Source organism: Sciurus vulgaris (genome assembly GCF_902686455.1).
Source record: "Sciurus vulgaris genome assembly, chromosome: 18".
In the NCBI taxonomy this organism is placed as follows: Eukaryota; Metazoa; Chordata; class Mammalia; order Rodentia; family Sciuridae; genus Sciurus; species Sciurus vulgaris.
In genome coordinates this window covers 3340501-3358322 of record NC_136479.1, presented here as the reverse complement: position 1 = coordinate 3358322, position 17822 = coordinate 3340501, and the positions used below count along the sequence as shown (strand labels likewise).

The 17822-nt window shown below is 46.7% G+C and overlaps 1 protein-coding gene across 1 annotated transcript in view; it reads left to right on the top strand.

Annotated features, from left to right (window-relative positions):
- Nucleotides 1–658: 658 nt before the first annotated feature.
- ADCY9 (adenylate cyclase 9) overlaps nt 659–17822 on the top strand; it is a 110812-nt gene continuing 93648 nt past the window's right edge. Inside the window, exons 1-2 of the mRNA XM_079121345.1 lie at nt 659–1400; nt 1595–3329. Coding sequence (XP_078977471.1) covers nt 1637–3329 — 1693 coding nt within the window. The 5' untranslated portion in view covers nt 659–1400; nt 1595–1636. The remainder of the gene's footprint in view (nt 1401–1594; nt 3330–17822) is intronic.

Below are 17822 nucleotides of genomic sequence, written 5' to 3'. Positions count from 1 at the left end.
ACGGCAAGAAGAGTCCTGTGACTGGCAGGAAGTGCTGTGTTGTGTGAGAAAGGGGGTCAGGATGGTTCTGGGGAGTATAGGATTGTATTTACAGGCAGCAGTCAACGAATAGAGTTGTTTATGGGAGGGCGACTCCTTTGAAAATTTCATTTGTGGAAAGGGAAAAACGTCCTTCAGGAGGACAGGAAGAGGCGCCCAAAATGGGGTGCAAGCAGTTCTCAGTGGCACCGCGCTGTCCAGGCCTCCACGGATGGCGGTCGCATGGTGAGCGGATTCAGGGAGGACCTAGTGCCACCCGGCGCATGCATTCACTGCTTGTAGAAGGGGCGCCTCCCTTTAGTCAAATCTAGCGGTTGAAAACCTGGATGTATCAAAAGGTGACTTCCCATACGTGGCACTGGCTGCTCTCTCCCTCTGCCCGGCGGACCGTCTGGCCGCTGCGGAGAGAGGCCGGGCCGCAAAGCCCGCAGCAGGCGCTTGGGCGCCGTGAGGCCCCGGGCGGGGGGCGGAGCCGAGCGTGCCCCTCCCCGCCCCGCAGCCCCGAGCCCAGCGCGCGCTCCTAGGCGGGGCGGCGCGCGGCCCGTGCGCGCGCCCAGGGCGGAGGCGTGCGTGGGCCGCGCGTGCGCGCTGCGGCGGGGCGAGGGGCGGCGCGGGCGCGCGTCTGTCAGTGACAGCGGGAGGGGGAGGGGGCCGGAGATGGTGGCGGCGGCCGCTCTTCCGACATGAGGCAGCGGCCGCGGGAGGGCCGGCGGCGGGCGCGGCCGCGGCTGCATCTCTAGCTCGGGCAGGGGACCCCGGGGCGTAGGCGCGGCGGGCGGACGGGCGGGCGTCCGGGCCCGCGTCGCGGGAGCCGGGCTCTGCGGCAGCCCGCACCGCCGCCCGCGGAGGGGCTCGTGCGGCGCCCTGTGCTCAGCCCCGCGGCTCGGCCGGGGTCGTCGTCCGCCCCGAGCGGGGGCCAGGCGCTCTCGGCTGGGCAGCAGGCCCCGCTAGACCGGCCGCTCCGACGGGGGCAGCCCGCCCGCCTCCGGGCTCCGCAAACTCGCCGCCGGGGCGCACCCACCGCCGCGGGCAGGGCGGGGCGGAGCGCGGGGGTAGCTGCCAGGGGCACGGGACGGGGTCGCCCGCTCGGGCTCGGCCGCGCCGGGAGGGGAACGCGGCCGGCGCCGCAGGTCCGGCCCGCGCGCCTTTGACGCACCGGGCGCCACTGCTGCAGGATGAAGCGCTGCTCGCTGCCGGCGGAGTTGTTTTTGCGAAAGCCGCTCGCCGAGCCGGGAGCGCTCAAGGTCTGAACTTCCCTCCGGAGCCGCAGTTGGAAGCGCGCGGCGCAGAGGCCACCAGCAGGCGAGGGCGCCCGAGGGGAGCGCTCTGTGTCCGGGACCCGGGGCCCCCGGGAGCACCAGGTCCGTCTTGGGTGGTTCTTGCTCCCCGGAGGTGGGGCGGTGGGGACATTGACTATCCTTTATCGGCAGTTTTTGTGAACATATGGTGGCTTTCCCGAGTCCCTTGTTGGAGGCCGCACCCAGGACACGCACAGGTCGCGTGGCCTTCCGGACGTGTGTGTTGTAGGGTCACTAACTCGTCGTTTTGCCTGCAGGTACCCCTGACCCGGCTGGGAAGGTTCTGAGACCTCGGCAACATGGCTTCCCCGCCCCACCAGCAGCTGCTGCATCACCACAGCACCGAGGTGAGCTGCGACTCGAGCGGAGACAGCAACAGCGTGAGGGTCAAGATCAACCCCAAGCAGCTGTCCTCCAACAGCCACCCCAAGCACTGCAAGTACAGCATCTCCTCCAGCTGCAGCAGCTCCGGGGATTCCGGGGGCCTTCCCCGGCGAGTGGGCGGCGGGGGCCGCCTGCGCAGGCAGAAGAAGCTGCCCCAGCTGTTCGAGAGGGCCTCCAGCCGCTGGTGGGACCCCAAGTTCGACTCAGTGAACCTGGAAGAGGCCTGCCTGGAGCGCTGCTTCCCACAGACCCAGCGCCGCTTCCGGTATGCGCTCTTCTATGTTGGCTTTGCCTGCCTTCTCTGGAGCATCTATTTCGCTGTCCACATGAGATCCAAACTGATTGTCATGGTGGCCCCCGCTCTGTGTTTCTTGTTGGTGTGCGTGGGCTTTTTCCTGTTTACCTTCACTAAGCTGTACACCCGGCATTATGCGTGGACCTCGCTGGCTCTCACCCTGCTGGTGTTTGCCCTGACCCTGGCTGCCCAGTTTCAGGTTTTGACACCCCTCTCAGGACGAGTAGACAGCTCCAATCATACTCCCGCAGCCAAGCCCGCAGACACCTGCCTATCCCAAGTGGGGAGCTTTTCCATGTGCGTCGAAGTGCTCCTTTTACTCTACACCGTCATGCACTTACCTTTGTACTTGAGCTTGTTTTTGGGGGTGGCCTATTCAGTCCTTTTTGAGACATTTGGCTATCATTTCCGAGATGAAGACTGCTTCCCCTCCCCCGCAGCCCAGGCCCTGCACTGGGAGCTGCTGAGCCAAGCTCTGCTTCACCTCTGCATCCATGCCATTGGGATCCACCTGTTTGTCATGTCTCAGGTGAGGTCCAGGAGCACCTTCCTCAAGGTAGGACAATCCATCATGCACGGAAAAGATCTGGAAGTAGAAAAGGCCCTCAAAGAGAGGATGATTCATTCTGTGATGCCAAGAATCATAGCGGATGACTTAATGAAACAGGGGGATGAGGAGAGTGAGAATTCTGTCAAGAGGCATGCCACCTCCAGCCCCAAGAACAGGAAGAAAAAATTCTCCATACAGAAAGCTCCTATAGCCTTCCGCCCTTTTAAAATGCAGCAGATTGAAGAAGTCAGTATTTTATTTGCAGATATTGTGGGCTTCACCAAGATGAGTGCCAACAAGTCTGCTCATGCCCTGGTGGGGCTCCTCAATGACCTGTTTGGTCGCTTTGACCGACTCTGTGAGGAGACCAAGTGTGAGAAGATCAGCACTCTGGGAGACTGTTACTATTGTGTGGCAGGGTGTCCTGAGCCCCGGGCAGACCATGCCTACTGTTGTATTGAAATGGGCCTAGGCATGATCAAGGCCATTGAGCAGTTCTGCCAAGAGAAGAAGGAAATGGTGAACATGCGCGTCGGGGTTCACACAGGGACTGTCTTGTGTGGCATCTTGGGCATGAGGAGGTTCAAATTTGACGTGTGGTCTAATGACGTGAACTTGGCCAATCTCATGGAGCAGCTGGGAGTGGCTGGCAAAGTTCACATTTCTGAGGCCACTGCAAAATACTTAGATGACCGGTACGAAATGGAAGATGGAAAAGTTATTGAACGCCTTGGTCAGAGTGTGGTTGCTGACCAGTTGAAAGGTATGTGCATTTCTTTACCCTGGCATCTCCCTCCCCCATCCTGTTTGTACTGAATAATAAAAAATATCTCTCTGCAGCATCAGTGTCTGGAGGCAGCTCAGCTGTCTCAGGATACCTGACCATGGGGGAATCTCAGGATCAGTGTGACTTTTTCTCCAGTGAGTCAAATATCACAGACCTAGTCATGCTGTGGATAGGGACACTGAGACAGTGTTGACCTAGGTGAGACCTTTAGAAAGAAGGAGCACCTTGAAAATGCTTTCACTACCAGTCAGCTGTTGACATTTCTGAAATTCCAGGAGCCTGTCCCATGCATATAAGGGTTTTAGAACCCTTTAGCAGTCAGAACTTCTTAGCACTTCCAGAGATTGCCTTAAAGTCCCATGTCCATGTTCCTCTATCCCTTTTGACAAAACCTTTCTTCTCAAGGCCTTACTTTGCTTATTGTCAAAATAGAGATGGGAAGTCAGCTGTGCCCTGCAGGGCCCTCAAGAATTAGGTGGAATCTCACACCTCTCAGTGCACACTCCCTTTTGCCTGAATCTCTTAAAACACGTTTTCATTTTCAGCTTTCAACTTCATTTGTTGAACAGGGCTTTGTTTTCCTGCTACCTGTCTTACCACATAGACCCCAGCATTTTAGACCATTGAACTTTACCAGCCATCAGGTGATCTGAAGGTGAAAAAGGCACCAAGAAGCTCCCATGTCCCCTCCCGCAGCCCTCTGATTTGTATCTGGCTCCTGTCCCTGGTCTTATGTTCCTGTCGTTTTTACTGAACTGGATATTTTATTATTTTTTAATTTCCTCATGGATCTGGGAAGTGGCATATAAATAAGTGGGACCAAAAACAAGGATTCTAAGTCATTTGCTGTTTTTCTTACCCCTCCCTGCTCTTTGAAACAGTTCTCATGTTTTACTAAAAGTCTTCTGGATTGAGGGGAACTTCTGTTTTACAAATATGTAGAGAAAATAACATTGATTTCTAAAAGCCTGCATTTGTGAATCTGTATTGTACTTTGTGGTGCCCACACGCTGCATAATTACACAGCTAAGAGTCCCAGGAGAGGGAATCCTCAGAAGAAGGAATAGTTTAAATCAACCACGGGAGAAGCAAGAGTGTAAAACAGAGGCAGCTAAGTGGCTGTGTTGGGCTTGTATAGTTTGTGGGCCTTGCAACACTGCCGTGTGCTGGATGGGCATTGTCCTTCTCTGGTTTGTGATCTGAGCTCCACATTTATTGTCTGGAAAGGTGCTTTATCTTTCTCCTAATTTTTTTTTAATTGCATTTGTTTTGTTAGTTGTTGAAGAATTTATGGATATAGTAGCAAAATATCTTCACCTGAGAATTGCCTTTGACCTAGTGGGCTTTAATTACTGTGTTGTCGAGGTTGGAAATGATACTTTGCAGTTCACTTGAAAGCTTCTGCCATGACAAGTGTCTTTCCGAGTATGAGGGTGGCACCTGCTCTTGAGCCTGGAAGTGTCAGTGGAGTGGGTTGTGGATGTAATCCCGCCTTGACATTTTGGCATCTGTAGGACCTGAGAGTTACAGGCTCTGTTGTCGGGGATTATGAGAGATTCTACACAGTGGTGCTGGGCTGTGCCACATTGTAGGTAATAATCAGATACATTGGGCTAAAGGACAACAGTATCAGTTTTGTAAGTTGTACTTTATATGGTCTGTTATTTGAATTTCAGAAATAAAAGCAGGTACAATTATCAAGTGTCAAATTTGGAAAATTGCCAAGTCCTTGAACCTTTGGCAATACTCACTTTTCTTAGTTCATTGGTTATTTTTATTTTCAATGTATAGACCGAAGACACTGACAAATATTTAAAAAAAAAAAAAAAAAGAGAAAGCCTGGAGGGGTTTGCTGATTTTTTTTTTTTTAAGTCTCAAGTAGAGTAAATTAGTTTTTTCTTTAAATTTGTGTACATTGTGTACTTATAAAGGAAAAGTTTTAGTACTTAACAGAGGTAGGAAAACATAGAAGACTTAGCTAATTGGTCCTTAAATTTAGTGTTCCTCCCTTTAACTGTTTCCCCAAGACTGTGATTTTGCTTTCTTCAGTTCATTTTGAAACCTTTGTGGACAGGACTCCAGTAATAGAATATGTCTACACGACTTCCTGACTCTGACAACTGTCCTGATATACAAAGCTGCTACGTGAGATGAGCATAGCTTGTCGAAGACCTTTCATGTACAAGGCTGAGCTTAGAATGTAAAATTTTTCTCAGCATTCCGTCTTTGAACTTGTGGCAGGTTTCTCTGTGTAATGGTGAGTGTTAACCTTTATATCTTACCCCTTTCCTGATAAAAGTACCCAGTAGAGAACTCTAGAAATGAGCATCAGTGGGCTGAGTAGGGATTCTAGGATTAACCTGGCGGCATGAAGGGAAGCTGCTCCGTGCCCTTGATGTGAGTAGGCTTTGTGAGGTGTTATTGTATTACTTCCGTATGCTCACTCTCTAAAATCCACGCTCTGCTTCTGCCATGTGTGCCTGGCACTGTGGACGTGAAGATGGACCCATGACAGCTCTTGACCTTGGTGAGCTCCTGATTACCAGTCTTGCTGTAGGCTATGTCCCTGAGTCAGGGACGCTTTAGAGAAGGTGCTGAGATCAAACCTCGGCTCTCCAGGGGGACAAAGAAGAACCTTTGTGTGGAATGCACAGTCCTGGGCAGTGACTTGGAATGGTGTTTCTTGATGGGGCAGGGTACTTGTCCTTATTTCATCAGAACAAGGAAGTATATAGCAGGAAGGTGCTTTAGATTTGGTTCTGTTGTTGAGGGAAGTCACTGGTCATCCCTGAAGCACAAAGCAGGTTAGAAAGCTCTCTTTCAATTCTAGGGACTGTGGTGTGGCAAGGTATGAGACTAAGGATGAATGAGCTGTTTGAGCAAATCCAAGATGGGGTGATGGCCTGAGTGAAGATAACTGAGGTGGCATTGGAGATGATGGGGCAGGTGTGAGCAGTGTGAAGATCAACCGGATGGGACTCCATGCCAGACTTAAACTGGCTGGTAGAAGAAGAGGGGCTTGATGGTTTTAATGGCAGATGGTCTTTTCAGTTTCTGGAGTTGACCTGGAGGTGGTCTGGAAGCAGGAAGGATTGAGATGCCTTTGGCCATGTCCGTGGTGTGAATGGAGCCTGCAGGATTGATTTGCTGAAGATGAAACAGGCTTGGAAGCTCTGTCTTATTCGTTTATTCATTCACGAGTTATTTTGTGCTAGGTACAGTGCTAAGTTCTAGGGTACAGCAGTGAACAAAATAGACAAAAATCCTATATTGATGATAAGGAACAGGAATTTTGAATTAATATTTGGCCTTTTATGGGGAATTTCCAATAGTGGAGTCATTAGGGGACTCCAACAATGAATATAATATTTGGTGTTTGTCTTATGTTCATTTCTAAGGAGAAAACATAAAGAAGGAAGGGAGCTGTGGAATGTGTGTGTGAAATCTTAGACAGGGAGCCCAGTCACCGAGAGAGAAAGCCGAAGGATTTTTTGGCATAGAGATAGGGTTTTGGAAATGACCCACAAAGCGAGGAGCTAAGGAGAAGCAGCCTGATCTGAGTGATGGAATAAGGACCCTTCTGCAGCTTTTGGGGTGAACCCTGACGCCTGTGGGGGACCTGGCCATTCTTTTCTGCTGTGGGCAGTGACAAGAAAGATGAGGAGTATTATCCAGAGCTGTTGGCTTTTCCTGTTGCTGTAGAGTCACAGGGACAGAAAGTGAAACTTAAGAAGCTTCTCCAGCTTTCTTCTCCTCATGGATATGAGGGGGCTGGAACCATGATGCTCAGTGCCTCCGAGTCCACACCACTGATTACACCCTTGTAGAAAAGAGTGTCTGGCAAATTGCATCATTAGATGCAGAGATTAGAAAAGAAAAGAGTGTCCCAGCCAAATTCTGGGCTGTTGGAGCCCTCAGGGCTGAGATGCATCATCATCCTTTGGCCACCTCAGGGACCAAGGCCTTCGCCTTTTCTGCAGGGGGCACTTAGAAGACTTCCTGCTTAGCTGCGCCCAGGTGGACTGAAGCAGTCTATGCATCATCCTTTGCCGGTACCCTGTCCCACACTGGGTGTCTGGGCTCCGTGTTGTTCCTGACAGCTACCAGCACTGCCCAGGTCCTGGTTTTGGGTGCCCTAGCATGTGCAGGGCTTTCCTTTCTCTCTCCAATAGTGTGGGAGGCATGTCTCCCCCTAATCATATAAGCCTGTGGCTGTGGTGCCAGCTCATTAGCTGACAGCTCCACCTCCCCTCTTGGAAATTCTGTGCTTGCCTGCATTCTTGATCCGGGTCTCCTGTGCATGTTGAAACACAGTCTCTTAGTGGCAAGTGGCAGAGAGAGATGAAGCAGAAAATGTGACTCAGTGACGAGGACGGGAGATGACGACTACCTGTGGAGTCTATGCTCAACTAGCACCCACAGAAGCTTTTTCAGGGTCTTTGGGACCAAATTATATGACTTCCAGTAAGTTGCACACAGCTTTTGATTCTGAAGGCAAGATTATGAATAGAATCAAACTTTGGCAAAGAAAGTTGAGGATAAGATTTGCCAAACTGCTGGTGTAATGCAAAGGAAGGAAGGTCATCTTTTCAGGTAGAGTTATTAAGAAAGGGAAAATTTTAAAAGGAACAAATAGAGTAAGTAGAGAGGTTTCAGAGTTCTCATCTATTAGGCAGCCTGGTTCAAATAGTAATTGCTTCGACATACTGAATAGTGTCACCTATGTACTTTGTTATAAAATAATAATTTTGAAAAAAAACTCCACCATATTGAATTTTCCATGTATGAATGTTTGAGTGTGATCAAGCTGTGTGCTGATTTCTCTTTCTGTGAGTTGGTGGTCTTAGTATTGATATTTCTTTGGGATTTGATGTTATAGTAATATGATTAAATTCTGAAGATCCACTCTGCTGGTGGTGTTAGGAATCTGCTGACCATTGGAAGACCCTGACTGAGCGCTGTTTCACTCATTTAGCTCTGACCACTATTTGCACTTTGCACATGAGACACCTAAAGACCCATTCCAACAGGCTCTAGCATCATGGAGGGAATTTTATAAAGGGATATACATTTTTGAAACAGGAAGGGAAGTGACTTCTAGATTCAGATGTTGCTCAGAACAGAAGGGAAGAAACTGAGTGGCATCAGAGGGAACCTTCACTTCAGCAATGGTCAGGCCTGCACAGATAGGGAGATGGGAAGACTGGAGAAGTCAGTGATATTATTGTCGGTTTGCTGATGAACCTAGTGAACTGAGCCATGTGCTAACCATGCCAGCCCAATCCATGCCTTAGTAGGTCAGTTTTGGTGACCGAAGCCATACTTTCTAAAATTTGCTTGCTTTTGGAAATCAAGTGGGGTTTTTTTTTGTTGTTGTTGTTGTTTTTTAGTTTTTCCAGCACTCTCCAGCAGCCTCTCCCCATAGAACAGGTGGGAATATTAGCCCTGCTCCTGAGGTGCTGGTGGCAGTGGAGGCAGAAGCAGGCCAGGTAGCAGTACTGGTGGCAGCAGCTATGGCCTGGAGGGTGGGGAGCCAGAGAGCCAGAAGGGATTTGAAGGTGGGGGGAGGTCCTGGAGCCAGAACGGCTCATAAGCCCCTCTGTAAGCCAGTGGCTCTCAACCTTTTTGGTCTTAGGACTCCTTCACATTCCTGAAAATTACTAAGGACACAAAAGAGCTTTTGTTTATATAAGTTATCTATTGATATTTATTATATTAGAAACTGAAACTATCTGGGAAGTTTAAGTATTTTCTTAATTCTTTTCAAAATAATAATAAATCTATTCTATCCATTGCATGTTAATGTAAATAACATTTTGATAAAAATAAATGTTTATTTAAAAAAGTAACTATTAAAACAACCTGGTGAGAAGGGGACACCACTTTATATTTTTGCTTGTTGGTTTAATGTCTGTTTGAATTGATCAAAAACTGAATTTAAAAAAAAGTAAAGTATACATAACAAAAACATCATTTAAGCCATTTTTTAGTGGGTCAGCTGGATTTTCTTAACTGTTTGGCATTCAGTCTGTACCTGGATGTTGAAGGTTGAGAAGAAAATCTGACTTCCTACAGGTGTGCAGCTGGAAAGTGGAAATGTACTGTCACAGCGTCTTAGATAACTGTGGGTGTATGTTTTTGATGCTGCGCCAGTACGCAATAGGCAGTAGCTCCTTAAAGATGAGCTGCAGCACGGGACCTGAGACCCGACCCTGAGTCTTGTGCCGCTGCTGTATTACATCCCACCAGGTTTCGGTGGGTCTCCTCCCCAGGTATACTTTTGTACCATTATTCATTACACATTTGGAAATGCTGGTTTCTTGAGTTATGCAGATGCTCCAAGTGCTGACATCAGGAACGGCTTTAAAATACCGGGTGGATGCCAACTGCAGAGTGGCTGGTACGTTTTCCAAAATTCCAGTTTTCACTTGATGGTTTGAATTTTATCACTAGCAACAAATACGGTCAGTGCTTTACTTGAAGCAATAGGCTCGTTTCATTTGTTTCTCAGGCACGGTCTGGTGGCATTCCAGTCTGAATGACCACCTAGGTCAAGTGCAGATGATGTCCCCCAACAATGATGCCAGTTCAGCTTGCAGCCCTGGTTGCACAGCCGCTTCTCCTGACCGCCATGGGGCTTTGCTGTGCAGCACAAGTGCTGTGGGCTGGTTTCACACTTTATCACAGACTGTTAGAAAGACACCTCCTCAAGGTTGAGATATAGCACAGTCATTACTTTATACTGCTTCAGTGAAACCCTTTCTTCCTGCAAGCATACGGTGGGCAAGAACACAGGACCAGGACAGTTTGGTGCCTCTTTCTTGGTTGGTGTTCAGGCATTAGTGCTCTCTCGTTCTCTCTCTCTCTCTCTCTCTCTCTCTCTCTCCCTCCCTCTCTCTCCCTCTGTCCCTCTCTCCCTCTTTCCCTCTTCCCCCCCCCTCCCTCACTCTCCCTCTCTCCCTCACGCACACGCACACACACACACACATACACACACGCACATAGCTTTCCTGCCATCATCATGAATGTTAACCCTGAAAAAGGAAAATAAGGACTTAATGTTATTGAGAAAATAGTTTAGACCTAACAGCTGCAAAGGTGTTAGGGACCCAGCATCTGGGGATGCTCCTTTGAGAACTTTTTCCCTAAGCTGTGAGATAGGAAGGATGGAGCACGCTGTATGTGCCACACAGACATGCTCTCTTGGATATGGATCAACCCAAATTGGAATTATGACAGGCATTTCCCATTTATTGTGAAAGTAACAAGTTACTCTAGTTAAAAAATTTACTTTTTCTTACCTGGTTCCTAAAACTCCTGCCAAATCTTTGTTGCTGGTGTTCAAGGTTCATGATAAAGAACCTTGAACCTCGACTTCGTTTTGTAAAGTTTTTTGGAGGGCTCACCCCTTGGCAGTATAGCTTAGTGGTCAGGTTTATGGGGCTTGGTTTCTGACATGCTTGGACCAAAGTCTCAGTTCTGCAGTTTCTGAGCTGTGGGCATTAGGCTGCCTGGTGGAGGCTGCCTGGCTTTAGGAGTGAGAGAACCTCTGGCAGAGGGCTGAGGGAGAGCCAGGTGAGGTGATTCCAGTCCAGCACTTGAAGCTGCTGTTCAGTCGGTGAGGGCTGACGCCACCCAGGAGGCCCTCCGTGCCGCCCTGCAGGCTGCGTCTTTCCTCCTTCGCTTGCTCTATGTGGGGCACCTCCGGTACCATGTGGTGCTGAAACCCAGAGCACACCAGGGACTGTGATTGTGTCGGCTTCTCAGATGAAGAAGGGCAAGTGTTCAAAACCTGAAACACTGATAGGTTGCCCTGGTTAAACTGTTGCTGCTGAGTTTGGCAGCTGTTTTATTGAAGCCCTGGGGAGCCCAGGCAGTATTGTTCTTGGGTTGCTTCAGGTCCCCAGAGTTTTGAAGTACTTACATGATGAGGCCTTTGATAGTCGAGGGATTATGGGAAAATCCCCAGCTTTGCGACCCTGGAGGTATTGGCTGCAGTTTGATCTAGAGCACTTATTGCACTGCAAACTCACTTATTCATTAAATATCGAATGAGTTCCTACCACTTGGGAGGACTGGACAAGGTGCTGGAGACAGCCCTGGCCCTGCCCCTGGGAGTGTATTGCCTAGGACAGTAAGGAGATACCAACCAAATCAAACAATCATCCAAGTGGATATGCGCCCAACTGGCTGATTGTATTATGAGTAGAGCTGGGAGGGAGGCACTCTTATCACCTCACCTGGGTGAGGAAACTGAAGCACAAAGAGAGTAGCTTGTGGTGGTCTCACAGCCAGGAAAAACTGCTAAAGGTGGGGCCAATATTTAAATCCAAAGGACTGTGTTAGAAAATGCTGGTACCCACCAGAAGGAATTTTTGTAAGGATTAAATGTTAAGTACGCGTTAAGTACTTGGCCCCTGGCAGCTCTCAACAGAGAATGGACTTACTAAGTAGTGTCATTGAAAGTGGGCCGATTTTCTTTGCAGCAGCAGCAGCAGCCAAAATAGCCATACCTTTCTCCATTTTTTTCCAATCACACAGCATGCTCCTGTGCACATTGTCATCTCAGCCACTGCCTGATCTTAGGACAGGGACATGTGTGTGCTCAGAGGTTCATATTTCAATGACTTCTTTGCTTTATAGACCAGTTTTCAGACTGGGTTGGTTTCTTAATACCCTCAAAAGTGGCCACAGGCTGTCTTCAGCAGTTCATGTGGACTACTGGATCTTAACTTATTTAGTGCATTTCATCCTGTGACAGATATTTTATTTTTGATACCCAAATTGTCCTATGTTGGGCCCATAGGGGCCCCTGCAGGTGGACCCCTGAGTCCATTTCATGTAACCCCAGTTGTCTTCAATAGTTTTTGTACTCAGTAGCTTTTTTAAGGAGCAGAGAGAAATTACAGGTATTGGTATCTCATTAATTCTGTTTTCCTGATATGTTTATTCAGAGAGACCAAACTGAAGTATACCCTCTCCTGTTTTGAAAAGAAAATTAATAGGCTATACATGTTTATATGAAAGAATAAGATGCAGAAGTGAGGCCGTGTGCATCTTCAAGCTCTTCAGAGGCTTTAATTTGGGCTCTTACAGCTTGCAATTACAAGAGCAATGTGGTGTTTTTTTCTGTGGTATCTTCCCACTAATCCTGTTAAGGAACAGGTGCTTGTGAGTGTAGGTAAACAGTGATAAAGAACAATAAAGAGAAAGAAACCCTAAACCAAAATATAGAGGACCTGTGTGCAGGAGTACCCCCAGCCCAGCAGGCTCCATCTCTAGGACAGCTGTGGAAGGTGTCAGAGGCCCAGCTCCAGGGATTCTGTTCTGGGAGTCTCACTTTGAAAAGGTCCTTCTGGAAGGAAGGACTGACCACTCTCCTTTCCTCACGTACCACATGTGTTCGACTGGTTTTGTTCATGTTCTATCTTGACTCTACTGCAGTGTGTTTTGAGTGAGAATTTCAATGTTTTATATACTGCCATATGCCTAGTGCCAGGAATAGAAGCTGGCATGTAGTAGATGCTCAATAATACAGTTAGCCCTCCATCTGTGGGCTCCTCATCTGCAGACTCAGCCAAACATCAATGGAGACATTCAGAAAAAGAAAAAAAAAAAAAAAAAACTGTATTGCACATGTCTTTTATTTCTTGTCCTTATTCCCTGTAGTTTAACAACTACTTATGTAGCACTTTCATTGTATGAGATACTCAGGGTAATCTATGGTCGATTTGAGGTATTCAGAAGGATATGCACAGGTCATATGCAAACACGATGGCATTTCACACAAGGAATTTGGGGTGTCCATGGACATTGGTGTCCACAGGACTCCTAAAGTTGTTCGCCCCCCCCAAATACCGAGGGAGGTTGGAATTTGGCATGGAATGGAGGAAGGAGTGAACGTTACTACTCGCACTCCAGTTGGGCACTCTGGGATGTGAGACCACACCCCAGACATTGGCATAGAGTAAACTGAAGGTAGAAGATGATGAGGCTTTGCAGGAACAGGTGAGTGGTTGACTGAGTGGAGGCTGTGGGTAGGGCCTTGAAAGGAGCTAGAGAAGGCTGTGGAGGGGAGTGCCTGGGGACCTGAGATGGGGCCTGGGCACAGCAAGTGTGGGCTGCAGCACAGGAAAGCGCAGGCTGGAAACCCCGGGCTCCTTGAGAGCCCAGAGAGTGTGGGCTGAATGGCTTAGTGCAGGCAATTATTTTTAAGCTTTTTAAAATGGAGATTTAGAGATGTGTATTTATCTTTAATAATACTGTAGCTCCTGGTAATTCTTATTTGATTATCATTTATGCACATGAAAAACCAGCAAACCCTTTATGGGCAACGCTCCAGGATGGTCTTTATGCATAATTTCCAGGATTTTTATGTAATGCCATTAAATCCTGTTCGGTTTTTTTTCCCTTCTAGAGAAAAATGTAGTACAGAAAGCAGCTTTTGAATTATTTATTTTCATGTTTGAATTGTTGGGAAAATATTAATTTCGTTTTTTAACAATCTAGTGTGGAGAGAGTAAGAAAATCTATAGGCCTGTGATTCATTTTCTTGTATGTGGATGTTAAAATACAACATACTACTCTGCAGTTTTAAGTAAAAGGGGCTTTTGCATATTGATTTGATTAGTTTTGCCCCATAAGTGTTGCTATTTAAAGTGTGGATCGCCTTGTGTTTTGTAACTTCAAAACAGATTTTTTTTTTTTTGTACTGGGGATTGAACTCAGGGGCACATGACCACTGAGCCACATCCCCAGCCCTATAATGTATTTTATTTGGAGACAGGGTCTCACTGAGTTGCTTAGCGCCTCACTTTTGCTGAGGCTGGCTTTGAGCTCTTGATCCTCCTACCTCAGCCTCCCAAGCTGTGGGGATTACAAGCGTGTGCCACCACGCCCAGCCCAAACTGAATTCTTTTTGCCCTGAGAAACTGCTGCTTCTGCTTATAGTCATTAATGTTAATTTTTGTCTTGTAAATGAGCTGTCTAGAAACCGAGGGAAGGGAAAGTTTCTGAAATTTCTGTTCAGAAATTATAAATTTCTATGATAGAATTTTCTTGTTTGAAAAAATGAGTTTGTTCTCATAAAATAACATTCCTTCCTAAAATGTTTTTTCACCAAGCTTAGTTCACTAGGGCAAAAATCTCTCTAGTTCTGCTAAATCTTGCTGGTTCCCAGTTTCCTCATATTTGTAGAATGTGAACTTTGAACTGAATGTGCCTTAAGATCCCACCATTCTCTAAGAAGAGCTGAGATTCTCTCACGGTTGGGAAGTAGTACTTGCCTTAAGATGAAGAAGTGGTTTCTCCTTTGTCCATTTGTTTAAACTACAAACCCTCATTTAGACAAATTTAGCATAGGGAAACTCAGATTTACAGAACCACTAAATTGCAGGGTATGTGTGAGATTCTTTATAAAGGGTTCTTTACTTCCTTTGAATATAAATAAGATTGAATTCTAGAAGTATAATTCTAGAAATGTGGTTTTTCAGGATCATATGTGTTGTACAAAGTATGGTATTGCTAGAGAAACCCCACTTGGTTTTGAACGTTTGAGAAACACTACTGGAATGGAGAAAATGTGAAACGAGTACATTTGTTTAACAAGTGTGCTTCAATTCCTGCCTGAACATGACATTGGGAGAGCTGAGAAGGCTAGTTGCCAATATGGTGGGTTTCGTTACTGGGCCTGATCAGGTACTGGACTACTGACATTCTTCCCAGTTACTCCATCAATAAAGGACCTGCTTGCTCTGGGGTCTGCTCACTGTCTGTAGAGCTGGAGAGGGAACTCAAAACCCTCTGGTGTCATAAAGGCCTAGTGTGGTTTCTGTTGTTTTTCTTTATAAAGATCTCTGATGCAGAGCATTGATTTCCTCTCATTTTCTTCTTCTTCTTCATCATCATCATCATCATCATCATCATCATCATTATCATCATTTTTCTTTTCTTTTTTTTGTACTAGATTACCCAGGGGTGCTGTACCATTGAGCTATGCCCCTGCCCCTTTTTATTTATTTATTTTTAATTTTTAAAAAATATTTCTTTTTAGATGTTGATGGACCTTTATTTTATTTATTTATTTATATGTGATGCTGGGAATCAAACCCAGTGCCTCACACTTGCTAGGGAAGCGCTCTGCCACTGAACCACAACCCCAGCCCCTGCATTCTATTTTTTAATCTGAGCTAAGGTCTTGCTAAGTTGCTCAAGCTGGCCTTGAACTTGGGATTCTCCTGCCTCAGCCTGCCGAGTTGCTAGGATTACTAGTGTGGGCCACCCCACCCCAGGTTGCCTTTTTTAAAAAACAGAACTGGGGATGGAATCCATGGCTACCTGCCACCCTCCTTTCCATTTCCTTTGAGTTTCTCTGTGAGTTCTGTCCATTCTGCTCAAATGCATGAATATACAAAAGCTTTTCCTTCTTGATCAGCTTGTGGCATGGGTGAGAAGGTATCTGGACATTGTCTAGCATGTTGGATTAGATATCTATCTCCTGATTTTATTTTCTGGATTGACTACATCTTCCTTCTTCCTTCTCCTTCCTTTCTTTTTTACATGGGGTCTTGCTTTTCGTAGGCTGGCCTCAAACTCATGATTCTTCTTTGTCAGCCTCCCAAGCAGCTGGGATCACAGACATGCATTACTGAGCTGAATTTTCCTCTTTATGATAATTTGAGTGTGATCTTTTTTTCCTCTGTGGATTCCTTATCTTTTCCTAAGGGAACAACAAAGAGACTTATGGCAAGTAATGGAAGATTTGCTGTGGTCTGCAGGACTGGTGAAATGAAGTAGAAAGGGGAAAAGCTCTACTTGGTCCTGAAAGATAGTGATGTCATTGGGTACCTGTGTCACCTGACCTGTGGACACTTTCGCCTCCACAAAGGCCCAGATAACAAAATGGTAGCTTCCCCAGGAGAATCTGTTACCCAGAGCCTGCTTGCCTGAGCCACATTTTCTAAGGACTGAGGTGACTGACTTAGGGCAGACTTATGTGCAGAAGTTTATTAAAAGTTTGTAGGACGGCCATGTAAACAACAACAACAACAACTCAAGACTTTCATCATCTCTCCCACATATATCACAGGAAATTTCTTAGCTGGAATAACTTAACATGGTGTTCTCTCTGGTTGCTGAAAGAAAACTGATCATGAGCACTCAGAGAGCTGATGGTTCTAGGATGTCAACTTTGTCCCTCTGCCACTGGAACTTCAAGTGGAAACGTTGGCTTTCCCAGCTCTGGTCATGCTGTTACTTTATTTAGTAGCTATTAAATTTCCAGTTTGTACACCTCCCTTGGAGGGGCTCCGGCTGCACTGGGGCTTCTGTTTCTTCCAACAGCTCTGTCTGTGGTGTGCAGCGCTTTCCCGAGCAAGTAATATCAGCAAGTTTCTTAGCCTGGGTGATAGTTTTAAGCTATTCTTCGGTTTATTTTATTTCTGTAGCAGATTGTTTTGAAGAGAGAATTCACATGCCATGTGATGCACTCATTTAAGGTGTACCATTCAGTGGTTTCTAGTGGACTGATGGACCTGTGTAACCATCCTTATGCCAGTTTAGAGCATTTTAATCACCTTTGAAGAGACTCTGTACCCATCAGCAGCCACTCTGCATTTCCCCCAAAACGTCCAGCTCTGGCAGCCACTGACCTGCCCTGCCTCTGTGTGTCTGCCTGTCCCGGATGTGTCACGCAGCGGAGCTGTATACCGTGCCTGGCCTCTTTGCTGCCCCGCGTTTCTGTGGTTCTTCCAGGTGGTTGTGTGTCAGGGCTTCATTCCTCTCTGTGGCCGTCCATCGCATGGGTGGACTACATTTTGTTAATCTGTTCATTGGTTGGCGTAAAAGAAACTCTTTTACTGAAACCAACGATCAAGTGGATTGAAAATAAGTTGTAATGATACAAAATCTAATTATTTAATAATATACACTATTTTAATTATTTAATAATGTACATTAGCTAAAATTTAGCCATTTCACTAGTGTTTATAAGTCTTCCTGAAAGGCCTGATGAAATGAGATTCACTACCAAATTACAATCTGATGTAAGATGTTTCCAAAAACCAGTTTACTTTTGTTTTCTTTTTCTTTCTTTTTTAAAGAACTAGGCTCTTTTCTAGGCTTGCTCCAGTTTGATTAAATATTAAATTCCCTGATCTTCCCACTTTTCTTAGCCAGTTCCTTAGTCGAGGGCTTTAGGGGATGCACATTATTGAGTAGGAAATCATGCTCACTGATGTGTTGTTAGCTATAAATACCAGTTCAGTCCTTCTGGATGGCCTCGGGTTCTGAAGGCCTGGGTCCCTGCTAGTTAATCAGAAGCTGTCCTGTTGTAACTACTTCTACGTATTCGGTTGCACATTCTTACAATGTACAAACACTTTTGTACTCTCAAAAAATTAAATATGATAAATAAAATGTAATATTCTTGATGACTCAGTTATTTTTGCTACTGTTATTTGGCTTTTACTA